Raw genomic sequence first — 23,555 nt, 5'->3', positions numbered from 1 at the left:
CCACAAGGATACAGTACAGGGAAGAAAGACAGATATGAAGCAATTTTAATCTCAAGGTTTAAGGGAAGATAGAGAGTGTATACACCTACTCCATTGTGATCGATTCTCAGTCATGTCACCTAGAGTCTCCAACCATTGGTTACGATAGTCACGCGGACCCCAACCAGGTACTCTGTATCTGCCAACATGGCTCAGACTAGAAGTTAGTGACTTCAAGCTCTGATGCCACGTTTTGGTTTGGCCGCCCCTAACTCTTTTCCAACCATCCCCTACACTAGTCAACATAGCGCATCGTGATAGTCGGTGTTCAGGCATACGTAACACGTGGCCTAACCACCTCAGTCGATGAAGATCCATGACCACATCAACTGATTTACCATCATTTTTTAATACCCTATGTCTAACCTCACTATTACTTACCCTGTGATCCCAGTAGATGCGAGCAATATTTCTAAGACATCTGTGGTCAAATACTAGTAACTTACGAGTATCTTCTACTCTTAATGGCCATGTTTCACAGCCGTAAAGTAGAACAGCGAACCGCTGCGCAGTATATTCGTCCCTTAACTGATAGACGGATATCTCGTCTTCGCCATAGGTGACGTAAGTTGGCAAAAGACAAACGAGCTTCATTATTACCTTTGCAGGTCGAGTGATCAAGGAAAAGGGGATTCTTTTGCTGCTGGAGGCTTTTGAGCAGCTGACACATAAGGACAGAGCTGTCTTGGTGGTTGCTGGAGATGGTCCCTTGCTTGCCTCGCTAAGAGACAGCTATAAAGAGGATCAGTCTATCATTTTTACAGGCAAGCTGAATTTTGCTGAGACCATGTCTTTGTTGTCCCAGTCTGATATTTTTGTGAATCCGTCCATCTATGCTGAGGGGCTTCCGACAGCTGTATTAGAGGCAGGTATGTTGAAATGTGCTGTACTAGCAACAGATAGAGGAGGTGTCAAGGAAGTGATAACAAGTCCGTCCCAGGGAATCATTATTGACGATACAATCTCTGATATTAAAAGGCAGCTAGACTATTTGATTGAGCACAAAGAATCATGAAATACTTGCCCATTTTACTAGATTTAAATTTAAAAGTGTTTTTGACAGGCAGAAAATAAGTGGTCAATAAACAGAAGAAAAACTAAGAGATCATCGAACAAAAACTAATCTTAATGAACACCAGTAGATTGACAAGTGTTTAGTATAAAGAACCAAATGATAACAGAGTAACATTACCTTTAACTGATTAAATTTAAGCAAATCGCCAGTTTCAATATCTTGAAATTCAGCTAACAATCGACGTTGAACAGATCGAGCCTCTCGAAATTGAGTGAGTTGTTTTTTCTTGGCTTCGGATGCTTGTTCGGTTAAACGTTCCTCAATATTTTCACCGATAGCTTAATGAAAAAGAATTTATAAAAATAAAAAAATGTAATTTTATATAAATACAGTTCTTAAAATGAATTAAGAGCAAGTTCTAACTAAGACATTAAAGACCTATCATACAGATAAAAGAATACTATGATCGCTAGCAAACAGGGCGATTTGATAAAAGTGATTATACTAATACAACTAACGCTAGATTAGATAAAGGAAATTGTAGATACTTTTGCAGGGACCTAGAACCAATGATTAAGAGTTTTGCATGGTTTAAAACCGTTGAAGCGATGTCAATATACGCAGTATCAACGGCGTACAAAATTTTGGATAGCTCTATCAAATAGTATTATCTCACAAGTTCTCTTTTTACGTTCCTCCACATGTTGATCTTACTTTGCTATAAGTCTCCTAATTTTCGCAATCAGAACAGTCGCCCTATAATAATTGTCACTACTTTTTTCCTAGTTTTCAGTCTAAAAACACATGGAAAATTAAAAAGAACTAATACAATACTCTTGACCTATTTATCACTCTATTAAATAATGAGCATATAATAAGATTTGCTAGAACACGATTTAGACATATACCATCTCCGAAAACCAAAATATTGTACTAATATATCATTTAACTAAAAACTGGTAAGATGAATCTAATGGATCAAATTTTCTTTACGAACACACACTATCACATCGGAAATGCTGTTGATGTAGACAAAAGTTCTGAATGATCATACTAAGTTTTGTAAGGAGACATATATCAAAGTTTTCCATTTTAAAAAGTGCATCAGTCCGAGCTGGTAAACTTTGCAATGAAGAACAAAAGGAGTAAATAAGGATTTAGACAGAAAAGGGAGAATAAATGAGATGAAACGTAAATCGTTATTTCAATCCGTAGAAAAGAAGTAAATAGACAAAAACAATTCAGATCATACATTGAACTAACAAATGTCTGTTTTATTCATATAACGGTAAGTTACAGCAGAGTGCATTTTATTACTAAGGTGAATTAACGTCAATAGATGCTGAAAACTAACAGTAATTATGTACACTACTTAGAAAATTATGGGAGTTATGCAATGGAAAACTAGAGGATGTATCAATAACTACTGACATTAGAAACACAGAAATAACTAAAATCGGGAAAGAATACTAACAGTAATAATACACAACATAATTGCAATATTACCTAAAATGCATGAATGAGGGCATATATACCAATTTGATCATAATGGTTTTTAACTGCAAGCAGAAAATTTTTAACTTATCAGTTAACAAACACTTTATTGTTGCTGCACTGGCTAGAACCACACATAGTTCTCTACCAAAAAACTGCTCTATATACAAATTTGTGTTATATACGAAAGAAACAGACTGGTTTTTAAATAAATAGATGCAGTTTAACACTCTATAGGTGAGAAAAAAGACAGTAAACATTTCATGTGACCTAAGCCACTGGTTGGAAATTGATTTTAATAAGGTCGATAATTCTTTATATAGATTCTCCGCTTACGACCTTTATAAATTGTCACCCACCTACGCACTATTCATAATGATGTGATTATTACTGGTTAGAAATTAAAGGACGACCTATAACCAATAGGGAAGCTCTAATTTGTCGAAGGTCAAATTGTCCGATTGGTCTGCTTAAAAACAAACTGTGATTAAAAAATGTCTTAGAAAACGTACACACAAAGAATATTTCTTGTTAAAGTTGCATAGGTTATTCGATATAGACATACATGAAGAGCAAATACATATATTGTGTGTGTTGTGATCGTGAAAACAAGGCAGGTAATAAGCGAATTGTCTAAAGTAATGACATGATGAACTAAGGACTACTTTAGTTAATAAGTACAATTTGCTGGTCAAAATGTGATAAGTTATGATTGATGATTGTTTCTTTGACTAAACTTTGTACATATTTTAATACGGCTATATTATTTATGATTTCACGGATGAAACAATAATTTTTCCTGAAATACACACATTTAGTACTCTGAATAATTAGAAAAGTAAACACAACACTGAGTTTGTGATATATATTCACTTAAAGTCGAACATAATTTTTGATGTAGCGGTTACAAAAATTAATGAGAAATATTAGTGAATACTATCCAACCATCATTATAAAGTCAACTGAACATGTGAACTAAGCATTAGAATGAAAATATTCAAAACATCAGCGGATTTTGAATATACTACTAAGAAATTCTTAATAAATTCTATGTACCGAAATTCCAAAGTAAAAGAAAACAGGAAATGTAAGTTCCCTAAATGTTTAAATAGATTTTATTAAATAATTTGAGACAAAAAAGAAGAACCCTAATTTGCACATGTCTTTTTCACTGAGTTTAACTCAGCGTCAGGTCTTGCTATAGAGAACAAATGTATTGAAGTAGATCCTTACACCCATCAATGACATACTTCTGAGAATTGAACGAGTAAGGAAACAGTTATTAGACTTGAAAAATAACAAAAAAAAACAACAGAGTCCTCAAGGAAATATTAGAAAAGTTTGAAAATTGCTGCTATCAATTTGCAAAATACCTTGTCCATTTTCCCAAATAAAGTAGTAGCAAAGACTTGTATTGAAATGTAAGTACATGTTTCTTACGAAAGCAAAATTCAAGGTATTACTGTAAGCTGATAACTGAAAAACAAGATTCTGTAAGCTAACATTTCAAGTACAAAATGGGACTGTCTAGTTTAGAATATGTGAACGACGTCTAGCAAAATAAGTTAATAAGAATTTCTTAACACTGAAATGAATTGCATGTAGTGTATACTTGAATTTACTTGAAGATTAAGTGAAATAGCTAAACGAACAATAGAAATACATACAAATATCAGATAGTGCGATAAATAATAACATAATGATCGAATCAAATGTTTGATCAAAGAATCACATAATGCATGAAATGACATGACTTAAGTAATAGATAATATAAGTGAGATGAATCCTAAATAAAATGTTAAGATGTACAGGTAAACAACAATTAGGTCGTAGACTTGTTGACGTAAAGGAGGTGGATATCTAAGGCTTATTGGGTAATCATCTTATAAAAGAGATGACTATCAGCATATTTGGTCTGAGTTCGTATCAAAAAGAAAAGAGAGTGGAGATACAATAACCTAGATGAATTAATAATTGGGATGAAAGAATAGTTTGGTGACTTTTAGTTCCTAATGTTTGTCCAGCCTACGTTAATTAAAGATAAGAAGTACTCAAACCTGATGGGTCATTCTCCTCTCTATAACATTTGAAACCTCTTTAGATCGATTTACTGAACTGTATTTATCAAGTGCTTAATGTATTGATTGTGTTATTTCGTAAATACAAGAGTCTGAAGGTTTACCTAAGGGAATCTTCGATTACATAGTTTTTCACCATGGAAGGATATCTCTGTAACTGAAATATATACATAAAAATTGATAAAAAATGATGGGTACCTTGTAATGCTGCATCACCTCCAAGCTGTGCTTGTACAGTTGCAGGCATTAAGGGAATAGGGCGACGACGACCGTCCTCTCCAATTAAACTCCGACCGACACACCAAGGACGTCGAAATCTTTCTTCGGTAGGCATTCGGTAATAGCCTTGTGTTCGAGCTGACCCTGTAGTAAGCAAGAAAAAGTCAAGACCGTACAAAGCAAAATAATTTGCGATCACAATGTTGGAATGTTTATGGGCAGATATGACGGTACCGAACCAACAACAGACTAAACAGTAGTCATAAAAATGTACTGATTATAAGCGATTTACTTAGATTTTATTACGGACTGTGATATATACTTAGTGAGATATATTCGTGAATATCTCTATGACAACTTAAAACCCACTAAATTATACTGGTTTAAACAGTAACGGTTACGAAAATAGGTCGCTTACCAATTTACCCACTTATGCTAAATATCGTATTTTATTACTACAAACAGATTATAAGATAAAAACTAAAATTTAAATTCATCTCATTAAAATAAGACTGTATTGGTTGAGTGCTACGTTTGATTGGCATAAATTATCAACTACACATTTCATTCAAAGTAGATAACATACGATAAACAACCTTATGAAACAGACTTTACACGACATGATTATTTAAAATAATCATACAATATTCTTATAGCCTGAAAGTACGGAGTTACTACTATTTGAATACTATATATTAGTTAAAATGAGATAGTGAACTATCACCTCAGATTCTTGATAATTAGTGAAAGCTTTATAACATTGGATGTTACAACTGTAGGTCGTATTTCAGTCTGTGAAACTTAAAAATCATGAGATGAAAACTTGGTAACATTTATGCATTTCTCGCAGTAAATGTTACTCTAAAAAATGATTATTCAAATATCCTAATTAGATGTCTAAAATAATCATTTGTCTTTAATGTTATAAATTCTACAGATAATTAACGGATTAAGAGTAACAATTACCTGATGAATGGATTGGCGGTAAACAAGCTGCAGGACCGAGGTGAATATCAACACTATCTCCAACTGCATCAACATTCTCATTTAAGGAAGCGGCATAATTCGCTACTGCCAGTATTTGGTCATCAAACTTAGGCCAGGAGAGTCTTAGTTTATGATTATATGAAGTATTTACAGGTGAGTAAGTGGGAGAACATTCCTTTTTACATACTGAGCTGTTGCTCAAATCCTTTTTGTGTTTTTCATCAGAAGAGTAATTTAGTGGTTGATCAGATAAAGAGGAATTAAGGTCATCTGAATCAGATGATCGTGCAAAGGATTTATGATGAACAGAAGATAATTTGGATGTGGAATTTTTAGAACACAATAATTTGTCTTGATATCGTTGACGCTCAGGCTTTTGTCGACCTGACCACAAATTGCGTGAATTAACAAGATGTCCATTATTGTTAACGTGCGTTGTGACAGTAATGGGATCAGCGGCAAGGGTAGGCGGATGTTCAACCCAGTGTGAAAGGTTTATAATATTTACAACACGAGGATCAATGACTTTAGCGTTCATATAATAATTGTCTTGTTTGGAATTCTCATGTGAATTGATATCTAATGGTGAGTGGCATTTACTTAGCAGAAACTGATAAGCTTCACACATAAAACTAAGATCTTCTGCATCTATACCAAAAACGAAAATACTCCTCAGGATCTGTGAGAAATACAATCCAAAAAGAATACACAAAAATAACGAAATAATCCATATGTACAAGAAATAGGATATTTAGGGAAAAAGATTTTTTATTGATACTACGAAATGGTCAGAAACATGGTTACTATAAACTACTATTTATGACGGAGTTTAGATAAATCGATGTGATTTGAAAATCGAACCTGTACTGTTATTGAGCTGTAAATTAGGTCACTGACGACCGTTGACTGTATATACACTTACAGTCAATCGACATTGGATTGGAGAACAAAAAAATTGAGATAATAAGTCTAGTGTAACTTATTACGAGGGTGAAACACGATAGATCAAGCTTTACTGATGCGAAATTCAGAACCAATAAGATTGACTCGGGAGTAAACCAAATCGAGTACAACGACCAATTACAATCCGCCGATAGTTAATAAATTCAGAATGACAGCTAGACACTGCTGATACAAAGCATTTTACAGTATACCAGTGAAATCACATTCCTTTATATGAATCAGGTTTTGAACTTCATCAGCCACACATTGTAAGAAGCCAACAGAAACGTAGTACTTACAAGAGGAATGAAACTTCACTCATCCTTCCAAAGTACACAACGCTCATTTACGCTTCTTAGTAGCTGGAGACCTAACCTATAACCCAAGTGGGTTGGATATTTGGCGGAAAACGTAGGTTCTATAAATTAGCTTAAACCGATTTGTTTAGAATGATAAATTTATAGACAACTTCTGGGAAGTTTAATCCAAACAGATGTCAAAAAAGGTGGAAGTGCCAACAGTAGTTGACTGAAAGATGGTTGGTTGAAGCTATTCAGTCTGTGACAGAATTCATTCCTGATTCCGTCTTTGTGATAACTCGCTGAAACATGGGTGGAAATAAAACAGACATTGTTTCCTATCCCAGTTAATTAATATTTGATTTACACTTTTAGCTTAAAAGTACAGCCAGTAATGAAGCTCTATTAGTTTAGTACTTTATCCCATGCGTTTAGTTTGGGATCAACGCCAGAAGGGTTCAATAATAATAAAATAGGGTGCTCAAACGAGCTCACATAGAAAGTACTTAACGAAGTAACAGGTCGAGGATGAATTGCAAATGTGGATACAGCAACTATTAATGGTAACAAGCTCAAACAGCAAATATGATTTCAGAAAAGTGATATCACACTCAGCAAGTTTCTAAAGAGCAACTATTTGGAGACTTAAAACACTATGCATAAACATTTTCACAGAGTTTCTGAGTAATAGTTGAAAACTAACTTAAGAAAAAAAAGCGCAGAGATTCAAAGTAATATAAAATTAATGTTTTTAGAATAAAAGAACCATAAATTGTTAGCACTTCGGAGTTGTAGCATGTAAAGCAAACAGTGCGTATTCTCCGTCTTCTTCATAACTACCATGAAATGTGTGATGGCTCTGATACATCAGGGTATAGAATTCCATAGTAGCCGTCGACCAAATAACCATATAAACGACTCACGCCTTTGGACTTTCGAGGTCACTTGCACAGTTAGTTTCGAATTAGGGTTTTGCAACTGCCTTCGACAAACATGCAGTGCGTACCGACCCGGTCTTTGCTTTCACGTCATTTGGAACCCCGCTTCGTGGAAGCAACGAGCAGGGGTATCCTGATAATCTAGACTCACAGTTGTATGAACATTTCAAGAGTAAAAGGGGATTTTTCCCACCCTAGACAATATCAGGGCATACATATCTTAATAATTGGTCATAAGTTTTAGCATCAAAAGAAATCTAACTTAAACGTACTTATTAGGTAAAGAAGCTACAAATGGATAAAATATACTTACGTAATCCTCTTCAGATGCCGACCTTGGTTGAAAGTGTGGTTGTGATCGAGAAAAACCTTGCTCTCCAGACATACGTTTGTACATTTCTTCTTTCAGTAGACCGCAAGATTCACCCATCACACGACGAATTTCAGATCTAGGTACTGGTGCTAAAAGACTAGCCAGTTCACGTGACCCACGAACTTTCGAAGTTTCAGGTTTTGCTTCAATATACTTCAGCTTCTTATTCTCATCTGTCAAAAGCTTATTAGCTTTTAAGTCAGCTTTACAACTTCCAGGGACCTCTTCATTCCTTAACTCCGAAACGTTCGAACGCTTCGACAGTTTGAACCACTTGGAAGAACCCTGGGAATCATCATCACTGACGTCACCACTAATGTACATAGGGTCTGTCGGCCAAGACCGTTTTCGTAGATTGTCCGCTGTGGTCAAATGACCGTCGACGAAACTATCCTTTGACTTTAAATTGTGTTTAGCTACTTTCCTAGTAGATCGATAGTGAATAACAGATCCGATTTCAGGAACACGAAAATAATTATGCTCAGTGAGGAGGGATTCAGGCCACATATATTTACACTCCACAGTCTGTAAAAATTTTAATATAAGCAACAAAATTCCAGTTTACTTACTTCTACAATATCTACAGATTCCATTGAAGCACTATCCGTACTTTCTCCATCTAAATCATCAGACTTTAAATATTTTTCAGATAGCTTCAAGTTATCACGATCCCTTGACTAAAGTGAATAAAACGGTAAAATATGTAAGTTACACAAATATTTGTACGTAATATTACAGAACATGACCGTATGGTACAACACACATAAATGATATGGAAGATTTCCATAAATTTGCTGTTCATTGGTTTATGTACGGGAACACGAATCAACAGACCATATATTTCTACCACTCTACACCCTAGGAAGAATCCACTATGGCTAAAATTATTCAACCGAACTTCTTTTTAAATCAAATGTTAGCATATGAGATAAACAAAAATTTCAGTACAACAGATTTCTAAAGCAAGAATTATGGTAAATAACCATACGAACGCTCCTGTAATTTACAGAGCATGATGGAGTTCAGAAAATACATCATATACGATAAAACCGAAAGATAATAGCTAGAAATATGCATGAAATTAATTTGTAATTTTTACCGTGTCAGTCCAAAATGCTGAAGCAAGAACTAGATAACTATCGTATATGGATGATATATATATATAGCACATGTATGAATTCTTGTAGGTAGATTCTATCCGTATATCAGTTGCACTAGGCTAATAGTTACATCGCCAAACTGTAGATATTTCGTGAGAAAATCCAAAACCTGCGGGTAAATATTTCGCTTCGACTATTCAGAAAAGTTTAATTGGTACGCGGTATACAGTTCAAACTTGAGGAAAGAATAAAAAACCTGATCGAGGCTCATTAGATAAAGAAAATATGAAATCACGAATAACGTTTGACAGACAAGTGAGGGGAGATCCCGTTTACCAAATTTTAGCACAAATTACGTTGGTTCGTTAGGCTTCTTAAATTGCAAGTACATGGGATTTAAATTTATAACAAGAGTTTAAAATAACTAATATTTACGTTTACTGAGGCAGGAAATCCCGGAGAATGATATAAAGGATATCTGTGATCAGAAATTAAACTCATTTTCTGAGGAATATCAGTGTCTGGAAATGATGTATATTTATTATTTTGATCAACAGTTGACAAGGCCATATTGTTTCTGCATAAGCCACCAAGATTCTGCTTTCTACGTGAACCTCCAGAAGGTTGAGAGTTATACGTCAAAGGAATAGCAGTAAAATCTGAAGGTTGAAACTCCAAAGATGCGCGTAATATAGACCAATCGGTGTTTGATTGATGATTCACTTGGTTAACTTTTGAAGGGATATTATCACAAGTAGAGAAATCCTTTAAGTAAGGAAAATATCATCGTATAAGGTTATCCATTGTTAGAATATTTATTCAAAAAATAGGTAAACACAAATGACTATTAGAAAATACAGTTGTGTACTAACATTTGAAAATCCACATAGTGACTAGTAGCTTAAATACTTTTACCCATGGTACATATAATGTAAAAAACGATCTGACTGACATGAGATCACTTAGGTATGACGATAAATAACGCAACAATTTATTTGTAGAATGAAAAATTAAATCCAGCTTTAGGAGTTAATGCAATTAACACATCTGACAATACATTTTTAAATACACAATAAACACATGCACAACATTAGTTTTTACTAAACTTCAATATTAATAGGTAATGTCAATATATAAACTGAGTGTACCACTGATTGCTAGACTTTTTCTAGTCAATAACTGTATAATAAAATATATGCTTACGCGGGAACTATCATCATTCGTCTTAAACATATCATCTTCAGAACTAGATTCTGTAGAAACTAAAGAGTCTTCAAAACCAAACGTCTCTTTTTGCGGACTGAAATTAGATGAATATTTAGGTGACAATTGGTTTTTCTTTCGTGGCCGACCTCTTCTGCGTTGAACCTCTTGAACAGGACAAACAGGTTTGGAGACAGGTGATCGTTGAAAGGCAGTAGAACTTTCAGGTTTTTGGATTTTACCAGCGACCGTTAGCTGTGTATCTTCGTTTTCTTCGGAATCCAATGCACACTGAAATAAAAGATCTTAAAGGGTAAATACTGCACTTTCATTATGTTTCATAACATGATTCAAAAAGGAATTATTACAAATACCATCACAACATATTACACAAAAGAACCAACCAATTATACATAAAGTGGAAACTAACAAATCAGTAGTAACAAAGATATTTATGAACAGAATTCAATGAGTGGTTAGTAGTTTTAAATAACGACTAAGTTTTCATCACAATTTGTCGCTATTCACTCATATTTGTTTAGATTACTCCAAAAAATATCTTGACATTTACATAATCTTGCACAGAGTAACAATCAATGCAGAATGACATCTGAACTAATTAAACAATCGTCCCCTAAAAAATCACCCAATTTCACTTGAAGAATTATGATGAGAATTGTTTTATCCTGAGGAAAAGGTTTATTGGGCTTGTTTGACATTGGAAAAAATTGAACACAGAATGCTGTTAATTGTATTCTGTCAGATCGGCTACAAGATGTATACCATAATTTCCATAGTTTTCAAGATTTTTTGAATTAATATATTCAGTAATGGGATGGAAATTTTAAAAAAGATGGTCATTTTCTTAAGGTAAATGTCACATCAGAGAAGATAGACTATATTGATTAGCCAATCAAAATAAAGCATAATGGAAATATTCAGCGTTCTTTAAATTAACCGGAAGCCTAACAAAACATAATTAGCCAAAAAGTGTGATACATACTGGTCTACGTTTACCCATTATAACTCAAAAAATTATAAGTCTATCAAAGTGCAATAATGATATATATATATATATATATATATATATTCGAAGGACGAAACAGTAACCAAGTCCCCCCATTTTAATGGTTAACTAAGTAAAAAATCAACCCTTGATATAAGTTATTTTCGGAATCAAACTTAGGAACGTGTACAGACTCTGATGCTAGAACGAAAAATAAATCTAATTCATGAATATTGAGAACACTTACATTAAGAGGCATGGGATGACGTAAGATGATTAACCTAAATCATTGAACAGTGACAAATGTCAAGTGGATAGATCTAATAATAGCAGGTGATTTTCTTTATTTTCACTAAAATAACACCAATCAACCGTAACATAATCATAATGAAAGACTTAAAAATAAACAATGTACACAACACTGGAAGGTAAACATTCAGAGTAAATGTACACACAGTATATGACTTGGCCGACAGGTTACAATTTAGGCATTTACAAAATCATTACCTCTGGTTGTGAAGAAATAGGTGAAGAAAGTGAATCATTGGAATTTCTGTTCTGCGTAGATTCAAACTGTGATGTTTCTAAAAGTGATAAACGACCACGATTAGGGGAGTCTGTTTTAAAATCTGAAATCTCAGAAAGTTCATCTGGTGAAGGTTTTGTAAATCTTCGAGCTTCATCGGGGTTATTTTGTGGTTCAGTTGATAGATCTGAACTTTCACTATCAGATGGTAAACTCGATCCAACTGGACTTTTCGAATCGCTGAAACGAAGAGACGAAAATAAAACTGTTTTTCATAGATATGGAGGTAAAGCCTATTAAACTAGATGCAAATTTATTGAAATAGTAATTCACTTTTGTATTGGGGAAATAGTTCATTTAGTAGAAGGTGGTAGACTGTATATCGTAACTTACATAGCTGATGAGCGAACAACAATATTAATCGTAATTTTTAAATTAATTGTTTAAACAAAAAGTCATTTCATAGTACTGAATCTTATAAAATTATCCACTTTACTACGTTTTTCACCAGATTTATAAGAAAATAACGCGCATACGTATCTAAAAAAGCTAATTTGACGGTCGTCCAAGTATGGCAGCTAAACGTGTCCTAATGTAGCCTGATATCGAATATATTTCAGTGAACGTACAGAGGTAGACGTCTGTACACAAGTGAAGATATGATATGACCTATGTTAGTTGTTTGTCCCGAAAAAAACTGATTTTAGGTAAGAATAGTTCAAACACGATGAAGAGACGAGGTTATAACTGCAAATGGTGCAAACTATTACTAAATTAATATGAGCGACATGTATTAGCGATATTTAATAGTGGACAGTTATTAAGATTCATTTAAAACCGTCTCCAGACAGACTGAATTTAAGGACCACTACAGATAAAAACTGAGACCAAAGTCGAGAACACTATCCCAATACTGAGAAAGGAGAAAGAAGAGTAATAATAAAAGTTGTAAGAGACTGAAACTTGACAGTTATGATTAATTTAATTTTGCTGAGCGACGTGAATTAGGTATAAATGCCTCCCAATAGTTTCGAGCAATAGAGACTAAAGAACGTTGAACTTAAAGTCGAAAAATGATTAAGATTCGGAGGAGGTAGAACTAGGAGAAACAGGTAAACTTGGGGTTAACAACTACAACCACGGTCTGTAAAGCTATAAAACAGCGATTACTTCTGATAACCGATGATTTATCTCGACGTTCTTCGTTTGAAAGTACGAAACGATTAAATTACGTCACAAGATGGTATTTACCCAAACACCCCCTAAGGTATGAATGCCTAATGCTAAGTAATGTTTAAGTAGATTTATATGGATGATGCTTTACTGTTAGCTTCTCGCAGATTTATCTTTAGGATTCCCTTTTTCCGAATTTTTAGACAGGGCTTTCGCCAAGATATCCTCCAAAAAACTACAAGTACACTGAAAAGAAAATGACACGATATAAAGTTTGTTAAATATATAATAATGTCGAAAATTTGTTATGCATTATGCTCCAGAGAGAGTGAGGATTATAAATCTAAAAGATTGGTTACTGAAGATAGGGTTGTGGGTAAGAAGTCCCGAACTAGCTTTTGAAGAGTTTTCAGCTTCTGTTAGAAACTTATTGAATCAAACTGAACTTGGACATGCAGATAAAACAACTAGCATTTTGAAACCTACAATATTAACGGTAAGGCGAGGATACCCAAGTGCTTTTCAAATGTAAATGAAGCTGCAAACTTGTCCAATATTTGTGAATCTAGAACTAAAGCATGGTTGTTACAATGAAACATGAGAATTTTATATGTCCTAACACAATTATCTTCAGTGAGCTACTGGAGTTCGCAAGAATTATCTGGTAAGCAATTTTAGGATCAAGCTTAGTGTTGTGTAAAAACATAGATGAGTTAGCGAGATTGTGACAAATTAAATTTTTCGAGCCATAATTACTAATCTGAGTCATACAGAGTCCCAGATAGTCAGTCAACACTTATAATCAGTGTAGAGCCTAATACAAATGTACATCGGTTCAAGTCGCTACACTACATCAGCACAGAGAGATGAAATTATCACGATATGTACTAAAGTAGTAGAAGTAGCAGTATGTGGTAGCGGAAGAGTAAAGTATTCCGAACAGAGTTAGAAGGATAAAAAGTGGGCATTGAAATTAGGTCACTTTGTTAACAGTGGAAAGGATGATTCCATATTTGTCATGCTATAACTTATTGAGCAATTTTTCTGTCGATGCCTGTTTGTTGCATCCTAAACAAGCAGTTTTGTAACAAAACTGACCCTATAGTAAATTTAATACTGAGTATAGTGATTTTGCTTTTCTCAAGATTTTTTGTTGTGAAACTAAAGTCAATGATATTTTAGATTCATGAACCTGGTTACCCACTTTTAAGTGGATTATTTAGTATTTAGCATATAAAATAGACAGAGGTTAATGTCTCTTACAAATATCATTTTGTATTTTCTTATTTTTAGATTCATAATGGATCTAGATGTCTTAGATCAACATTTGGAATTTGACATTTCAACATGATTTAGGTACTACATCCAATATTGGTGGAAAACAACGCAAACGTACAGCAGCTCTTTGAAGAAAAATGTTTCGCTGATTTCCGAGTGTGATGGAGCAGCGTCAGCTACAAATGTGTACAAGAAACGCAAAGAATCCAGTTCAATGCACAGCAAGCTTCAGCCATCTATTACTTTATCCGAATTTCGTATTGTTTTATATTCTATGATATCAATGAATTTCCTACATAATCAGTCAGTCAGTAACAACATAAAGCCTGTAAGTATGTACGTTGGTTCAAGTTGCCACACCCCATTAGTACAGAGATGTCAGGTCAAATCCCTGCATAGTAGGAGTACTAACAGCATCAATAGTAATAGAATAGATTAGGCATAGAAGATAGGACTAGAAAAGAAAATATAAATCAGCGAGATAAAAACAGAACAAATTTATAGGGGAATTTAAGATCTCAAAATTTGGGAGAAGACAAAGAATGGATTTACCTGCGTCACTGCAAACGATTTTGAGCCATGTCATCCAAAGTCTCTAACTATTGGTTACGATATTCACGTGAACCCCCAAGTCAGGTAGTCTATAAATATTAGCAAGGCTAAGACCAATTGTCACTGACTGCATAGACGAATGCCATATCTTGGCTTGGACGCCCCTAGCTTTCTTTTAACCTACTCCTGCACAAGAAAACATCCACCATCCTACATAATCCTAGTTTGTGAAGCCTCTACTTGTTTTCAATATTACCGTCAGCAACAAAGCAGTGATTTTTCCTGGATACCAGAGTGTAAGCTCTTTTTTAAATGAAAAGGTTTCTCTTATGTAACGACAATACATATGTATGGAGCTGGTGTGAACTGTATTCATCATTTGGACTAAAACGATTTGTATCGATTTCGTACGAATTACCAGAGTTGAGGTATTTCTAATCGGTTAGGTTCTCATTAACAGTTGACTAACAGGAGTTAGGTTAGACCAGAATATAAATCAGCATCCAATACGATGTCTTATCGTTATCATTGCTTATAATCCAACGGATCACAACCCAGCAACAATCAAGGATGCGTCCTGTCAACAACTGAATAACTCTAATCAAGTGCAATCGATAGATGTGGAAATAACTGAGGACCCCTCACTGCTTCACATGTATCCAGTCAACTGAACTGCTTTTAATTTCTCTAAACTATTGAGTCAGAATTTTGGGTTCAATACTGCGGTCGAAGTGATCAGTAGGACTACTGCAGTCATCATAGTATTTTTATAAGTTAACTGAGATAACAAAACACTGGCAATCCACCGAAAGTGAAAATTTTGATAAAACCCCAACTTCTAAAATGTAATAATTCGCCTATTCTAAATAGCCGACTTTGCCCTCTGAAAAGATGGATGAGATTTTCCGATCAGGAAGTTTGTTTGACTGTTTAAAAAAAGTGCTACAAAGCAAAAATGTTCCATCACTATGGAATTAAGAGATGGTCCTAGTCATCGTTAAAAAATGAAACATAGCGTGTGAAAAAATCATTAGGTTATAAATTTGCTACCAGTTGCTAAAACGCTGAACTCTCCATTGTACAATAAGACTAGAGGAATAATTCAATTAATGTAAACTTGATTCTATTTAGGTCAATAGAAAATAAACAACATATCTGTAATGATGTCTTTGGCTTCTATACAGTAAGTCGTGGACCAGCACGATGTTGAGATAGATTTTTTAGTATGTCTATAACTTAATCTAACTGGTAGCTGTACGTTTATTTATCTAGGAATGACTTTAAATCATTTTAGTACAAATACATATTTCCTATTAGAATCCTTAAACATGATCTATGTAGTTTGTACCAAGTTACAATAATATCGCCAATTAGTTCAAAGAATTTACAACAGATTATATACTCATATTGATAGTTTAATAAATTCTTTTGTTTATTATAGTAACTGATGAAATTCGGGAGTTAACACAAGAACATTTACATACTTTTGTACTTCAATTTAAAAGTCACGGTAGTATTTTTCAGATGAACAGACTACTGTCTATCAAGATAAACAATCTGGTTACTATGAAAAAACTGAGGTTAATGTTCAGCAATCAAACAATGTAGATTTCGAATTTATTAACAATCATATAAACAAATCCCGTCCGCAGTGTTGTAGAAATTAGGTTCATCAAAGGCTAACAGGTTCTTTAGTACCGTAAGTTATGTGTTAGATAAAAAAAATATTCAAGACATTTACAGTGAAAAATAGGTTTTTAATAACGGAAATATACCTTTTGGAAAATACATCTGAAACACGCGCATGTTCCCTACGAGACTTAATATGCTGAAAAGATTTTGAAGGAGAAATGAGTTCACTATCATTATCCGATGAAGTATAATCGCTTGTACGAATATTTTCAGAAAAATGACTTGATTTTGAAGGAAATTTAGACTGTGACCGAACATATTCATACTTGTCATTTAACCTTGAAGTTCCAGAGCGTTTTCTAACGTGATGATATCCATGCTTATCCTGATGTTCTTTTGGGCTGCAACGGTTTCGTACACGATCACTAGTTATTTGATCTGTTTGTTCCATGGAACTTTCACTACCTGAAATACACATTTGCCAAAAATGCGAAATTGGAATTTGTTTACATGGGGCAGAGTACAAAGGTATGTAACAAGGAATACTGAAATTCGAGATCGAGAAGATAAAGAGTGCGTCCGCACCGTTGTGAATGAGTCTAAGCTATATCGCTTAAAATCTCAAACCAATGATTGCGGTTATCTCGTGGACCTCAACTAGGTAATCAATGACTTCACAGACTAATATTATGTTGTGATTAAGACATTCCTAGCTTCCTTCTAGCCTGCCTTTATGCCAGCAAGCATCCCCTGTCGAGGTTGACGGTGGTTAGACATACGTAACACATGTCTTAACTAATGCAGTCGGTGAAGATTTACACACTGGTCAACAGATTCGCCACCTCTGCCTAATATCCCAGCCCCCACCAAATACGTGTAAGGTCGAGAGTGGGGAGAGTCAGCTCTCCCTCTCGAAATGCTCTCACATGACCACGCGTATATAGCCTCTGCCAGGGAAGTCCTACTCACTGCCTTCTCTCACCAGGGTGTTGTTTACGAAATTCAGAGGACGAAAAGCGAATGTACGGCGTTTTAACCGGGTTGGTGGACACGGAAAGTTCACCTAGGAGATCTGGAAGACCCTGATTCCAAACCAATGGTGCACATGGGCTCGAGTATCCTGAGGGAACAAATGGCATATGAATTAATCGTTGGTCACCGGCTACCATGGGGCTGGATCTCCTCACGATGCTCCACTGCCTTGTGGATCAGATCTTTAGGTCAAAGGCTCCGGGTATGGCTCCCTAAGAAAACCACCTGCTTCGGTTTGGGCACCCGGGCAGTATCACAGCCCTCACACAAATCAAATAAGACTTGTGTGGCGCATATATATCTGGTGCCCATTTGTACCCATATTTTTGTGTTAAAATAAATCAATAAATACCTAATACCTCAGGCTTGACTTCATTATTATTCATTTGGTTGTCCCACGAAACGCAGGAAATGCTTTTGTAGACACCCATAATCAAAAAACTGCAGCCTACGTGTTTCCTAATTCACAGCCCTTAATAAAAACAGACTATACTGCGGCGCAGTATACACGGTTAATATAAATTAAGGACTATTGGAATAAACGACTAGTTTTAAAAAAAATTAGACAGTTTTTCTTCAAATCTACTCATTCTAATACATAATTTCAAAGGGATTTCAGCAACTGTACCATAATCATAAAAATAGACGACTGACTAAATTTTCTGACAACCCCAAAATAAAAATACTCTGTGAACTTAAAATATATCAAACAGACATTTCTGTCGCCAGATATACTGGCTTTCTGATTTAGTACTGTGCTGTATGATGGACATAAACGATCACCAACACAATTCTCTTACCGAATACACGCTTATGTACTGGGCGTTTGTCCACATGTTTTATTTTTTATGAAGCCTAGAGAACGTACTTAGTTAAACAAACCAAATTGGGTATTGGAAGATCTAAACTTGCAACCAAATGATTGAAATTCGATAGATCAATGATTGAGAGCAGTATTTCGGTGGTTAAAACGCTTACGTCTCAATTGTTATGTCACGAATGTGTACCCTGTTCCACATACACCAGTTTGGGCACATGGGTATTACCATAAACAGTGTGCATAGAAACCCGTACTTATTAGATGGGTTATGTTAATATTAATCATTACATAAGTTTATACCTGATATAATTCGACATTTTCCAAAAAAGCAGTTTATCAACTAGTAATCAATAATAAGGTGAGAGCATATACAAACAAAAAGATTACCTGAAGATTCAGAGACTTTACCACGAATATTAACTTCACCATTATTCTCGTCTGAACTTGATGTGTCACTTGCCTTTTGCATTAGAGAACCACGATTTTTCCAAACGGGTGATCCTTCTAGCTTCAAGTCAATTTTACTCCTAAAATTTACATTTTGTCCATCTTGACAGATAGTAAGAGACTCGGTCTTTGACGTGGAAGCTACTGTGTTTAAAGGTATGGGTCCAGGACTTGGTGGACGAGGTTTGCGTTTAATTTTTGGTAAAGCAGATCTTAAGGTTGTAAACATACCCAAACCAAAAAGTTTAAAGTTTGAAGATACGGAGTTACTGTCAGACATGGTTGACACAGGAATACTAGAAGAAACTGAAGTAGGAGCAAATGAGGAATTAGACATGTTCCCACTAACACTTTGGTTTTGATATGATGGAACGGTAGAATCATGAGATGTATTTGGATGGTCTACAGAATGACTACTCACACTCTCCTCTTTAGTATTGTGATGACTACTGGCATGATTTTGCTATCGAAACAAAAGTAAATAAACGAAATTAATCAATTACCAGATAAAGTTTGTACGCATACAGATTTCATAAATAGTTGTAGACGGAAAACGAAAACTTATGATCCACGAAGTCGGCCTGTCACAATTCTGACATAGACTAATTAGGATGAAATTCAAATTTCGACTAAGCTATAGCCTATTTACCAAGTGCGAATTACATACTAGGTTTCACGTCACACTATAAGTGAAAGTTAATGATGTCACTAAACTGTCCAAACCAAAATAGATAGGATAGGGTCCCAACCCGTAACCAAACAACTGAAAACAGGGTTCAGCCGCTAACCCACTGGCTTAAGGCACAACCTACTCCCATTGCACAGAACTTTACTCTGAGTATAACAATTTTAATGGATAACTGACAAAAACCTAGTTTGTATAAATTTTACCTCACTTTGCAAAGGTCTAGATCACTTTTGTCGGTTGCTTCAATAACTAGCTATTACTGGCTGATAATGATATCTCTAAGTCTGATGACGACAATATAATATACTTACTCTGCAGTCTTGTTCTTTTGAATCCCACCAATCGGAAAATAATTTAAATGCCTGACCTTCAACAAGCTTTCGGGTTATATCCCGATGTATGATTCCTCGCAACTCATCCACAAAAACCATATGAACGTCATCGATTATTCTTATTACTTCTTGAACATCCACTGGTTTATAAGGAGTTTTTAAGAGAGGCGGACGATGAAAGTTGAACAAAGAAGTCTTGGTATTCTCAATTGGTCCATCAGGAGTAGGTAAAAGAGTGCGACGGTTGGATGACGGGCTTGTTACTACTCGTGTATTTTTCGTTAAATCAAAATGCGTGTTTCCCTTCTGAATCACTTGATTTGAAGGGCTTTCAAACCGTTTTAAATCATCCGACTTGATACGTACATTGGTCGAAATACATGCTTCTGAAGAGACCGGAAGATTGCAAGTGACCTTCGAGTTACTATCTGAAACCACTGGGGTATTTTGAGTATCCTTTAACTCGGGAACTGGTTTCACACAATTCAGTTTAAGCAATTTTTGTATGCGAGCTTCAAGAGACTCTTCACAATAACGGGATTCATGAAGTTTTGCATCATCTTGTTGGCTAGAAAGCTTTTTAGAAACACATATATTGGCTTCAAGTCCCAATGTATGTTGGTCTGCTAAAACACCTGAAGCACTTTTGCCAATATTTAAATTAGACGAAGCTTCTCGATGCCAGTGGGTCGCGGCACAGGATATTTCTGAAATATCATCGTCGTTCAGAACACATGCCGACTTGTCAGGACGTAAATGTGTTTTTAAGTCCGATTCTTGCTTATCAGATGCTTTGAAAAACAAGTGAGATTTGAACGTTGTCATGCAATGCGGTTGTGGCAAAGTTTCGACCGCTTTGTGATCGCTAAGATTTGAGGACGTATGGGACTGACGTGGAGTGGGATTGTGTGAACTAACTTCACAATTCGAGGAACCTTGTGATGAGAAATCAGAAGGTATGTGGCTGTGTATCTGATTAGCAAAAGATTTTTCTGGGAGTTGGAATTGACCACAAGAGTTTGAAGGCAGGAGATCAGCCATTTGTTCAGCAATCAACCGGATTCTAATTTTACCTAAAGTAAGATTAGTGGGAGCAAATCATTTTTACCAAAAGGATCCACTTGCACGGTCATTATATTCCCCATCTTTGATGTCTGGTTAAGATGTTCCACACATGCTCTTGCACTTTTAGAAGATGTAAATACAACCTGAAAAGTTGAATAGCAAATCCAATTCTAACGTACGGTTCCGATACCAAGGTGGCATTGTGATTTTGGATGATAGTATATTTTCGCTTCTATAATCGTACCGAATTTACGACACATGTCTTCTAGGTTCTTAAATGTGATGTTATCATTAAGATTTGAGAAAGTGACCTCTTTTTCTGGTTTTTCACCCACGTAATATAAATCGATCTGTCACATATTGCTCCTAAAGTAAATTGCGAAATACCTTGAAACTCGGGATCGGGAGATCAACAATCGTTTTCTTGCAAAAATTTCTAAAGTGCAAAGGGCGTCTAGGATCAACCACTGGATCTGGGTCTGGTTCGTTTCGCTTTAAAGTATAATTATTTTAAAGATCGAGCTTACCCCCTCTACAATGCCATCAACTCGATATAAAGGAGTTCGACAAGATGGATTTAGCTCTGGGTCCCATAGCAATTTAGCAGCTGTGAAAGAGATCGGTCGAACACTGCTCATAATGGGCTAAAAAACAAAATAAAAAGGGGTAATTAGAGAAATAGAACTATTACTTCTGGAAGGCTGGTGACTTTGTGATGGAAAGATAATTAGAGTAAACGTAACTTGCCGATTCATACTCAACACTGATTGAGAAAATGTGAAAGGTATACATTCTAACTGTAACAGAAACAATCATGCACCAAAGTTATTAGGACGAAGTTGCCCAAAACCCCATGCCAAGGCAAAGTCAAACGAACTGTGAATACAAGAACAGTAGTAAAATAAATGAGACTCGGATTAATTCGTGAATGCATCTACACCATAGCAATCAATTTTTCGTTGTGCTACCGAGCTCCCGATAAGTCAAACTGTTTTGAGGATACCGCTAAAATGCCTAAGTTGCATATGCAAACTTAAACCTACCTGGTTTAAGACACGATAAAGTAAGAAAAGCAGAGTCATACTCCGAAACCAAGCAACTTTTGCAACTTCGAATATCAGTTAAGAATGACAATGGTAAAACCTGAGTAAAGAAATGGGCAAAGTTTCCAGTTCTACATCCATCAATTTCGATGTTCACTAATGCAGAATATGAAAAGCAGTCGTACAATAGTCGATGAGTAAAGTTTGATAACCTTCGGGTGCCAACGCAGAAAACTCAGTCTTAAACAGAAGACACACACTTATTACGAGTCATACACACGGGTAAGTCAGTGTTTATACAAATGTCATCTTCAAAGTAAACATCATACTAATTCAAAAACATTCCCGAATAAAAATCATAAGTTTTCACACATTCATATGAATATACTTACAAGCAGACCACCTCCTTCAAAATGTGGTTCAAAGGTTCATAGATTACCATCTAACTAACAAAAACAAAATATACAGATTCCGTAGTCAAAACAAATAACGCGCACTGATGGGCCAACCAAATTCAGCGCCAAATGTCCAAAATTTAGTAAGCTTAGTGGTGATTTTGACTTGTTTAGCGATAACCATTTGAGACTTCTTTTGAAAGACTCGAATTGAAAAGAATTCTGCCATTATTTACAATCAGTTGTTTCTCATCCCTCTGTTTCCGCACACCATATACACAGCCTTACTATTTCAAAGATCTAGTCCCAGTTATTTTCATGTAGAAGGCTTCAAATTTTGTTCAAACCACAGCGATTCCGGTCCGTCGGCTTATACCTGCATACCGTCCAGACAAATCTCGGTTCTGGACAGAATAAAAGAAGCCTTTGCCTAACGGGCTTTCGGATTTGTTAACATTGGACCACCGATGCCGTCAGGTAAGAACTAAGGTATATTTACTGGTATAAAAAAAGTTATCAAAGAATTATAGTGAGATACTGTCCTTATTCGTTGAGAGTATGTCAAATCTTATTTTAAAGGACTCCGGAGAAGTCGCTTGGACTAGCTCAGCCGGCAGCGAATTCCAGAATTTGACAAACCGTAAGGAATAAAAGGTGTGTCTAAAGTCCTTTCTCTTATGTCGTGTCATTATTTTCTAGGTGTTGCCTCCAAGTCCAGCGTTGGGACTGAGTTTAGGCAGATATTTAAGGGAAAACCTAAAGGTGTTTAGGATGCTATAAGTCATTAGAAGATCTTTTTACTTGCGGTTTTGCTCAGTGTACTCGAACTGACTTTGTGGTTCGCCATTGAACACGTTCAAATGTATCCTTCTTCCTTTG

General features: G+C 35.3%; 2 protein-coding genes across 3 annotated transcripts in view; one reads left to right on the top strand and one right to left on the bottom strand.

The window, feature by feature from the left end:
* Window positions 1-22,797, bottom strand: part of Smp_140390.1 (mixed-lineage leukemia protein, mll, putative) — a gene marked incomplete at its 3' end in the record, with an annotated part of 27,217 nt that extends 4,420 nt beyond the window's left edge. The window contains exons 1-16 of one of the 2 annotated variants that reach the window (XM_018791619.1): window positions 22,674-22,699; window positions 21,766-21,882; window positions 21,626-21,730; window positions 21,418-21,588; window positions 21,282-21,381; window positions 20,153-21,246; window positions 19,094-19,616; window positions 16,998-17,319; window positions 12,201-12,459; window positions 10,688-10,978; window positions 9,920-10,249; window positions 8,954-9,061; window positions 8,325-8,909; window positions 5,812-6,511; window positions 4,825-4,989; window positions 1,232-1,392 (exon numbers count right to left, since the gene is read on the bottom strand). In XM_018791619.1, coding sequence (XP_018645226.1) covers window positions 1,232-1,392; window positions 4,825-4,989; window positions 5,812-6,511; window positions 8,325-8,909; window positions 8,954-9,061; window positions 9,920-10,249; window positions 10,688-10,978; window positions 12,201-12,459; window positions 16,998-17,319; window positions 19,094-19,616; window positions 20,153-21,246; window positions 21,282-21,381; window positions 21,418-21,588; window positions 21,626-21,730; window positions 21,766-21,876 — 5,025 coding nt within the window. In that variant the 5' untranslated portion in view covers window positions 21,877-21,882; window positions 22,674-22,699. Of the gene's footprint in view, window positions 1-1,231; window positions 1,393-4,824; window positions 4,990-5,811; window positions 6,512-8,324; window positions 8,910-8,953; window positions 9,062-9,919; window positions 10,250-10,687; window positions 10,979-12,200; window positions 12,460-16,997; window positions 17,320-19,093; window positions 19,617-20,152; window positions 21,247-21,281; window positions 21,382-21,417; window positions 21,589-21,625; window positions 22,115-22,673 lie in introns of both variants that reach the window. The other variant, XM_018791620.1, reaches the window with a different exon arrangement.
* On the top strand, window positions 827-1,054 carry Smp_197240 (dna2/nam7 helicase family member, putative; the record flags this gene model as incomplete). Its single annotated transcript, XM_018791622.1, has 1 exon — window positions 827-1,054. One exon carries the CDS (start codon window positions 827-829, stop codon window positions 1,052-1,054), a length of 228 nt encoding a protein of 75 aa, XP_018645228.1.
* Window positions 22,798-23,555: the final 758 nt, after the last annotated feature.

The sequence above is a fragment of the Schistosoma mansoni genome (assembly GCF_000237925.1).
Source record: "Schistosoma mansoni, WGS project CABG00000000 data, chromosome 2 unplaced supercontig 0108, strain Puerto Rico, whole genome shotgun sequence".
NCBI lineage: Eukaryota > Metazoa > Platyhelminthes > Trematoda > Strigeidida > Schistosomatidae > Schistosoma > Schistosoma mansoni.
The sequence above is the reverse complement of the archived record's forward strand: the minus strand, read 5'-3'. Positions and strand labels throughout refer to the sequence as shown.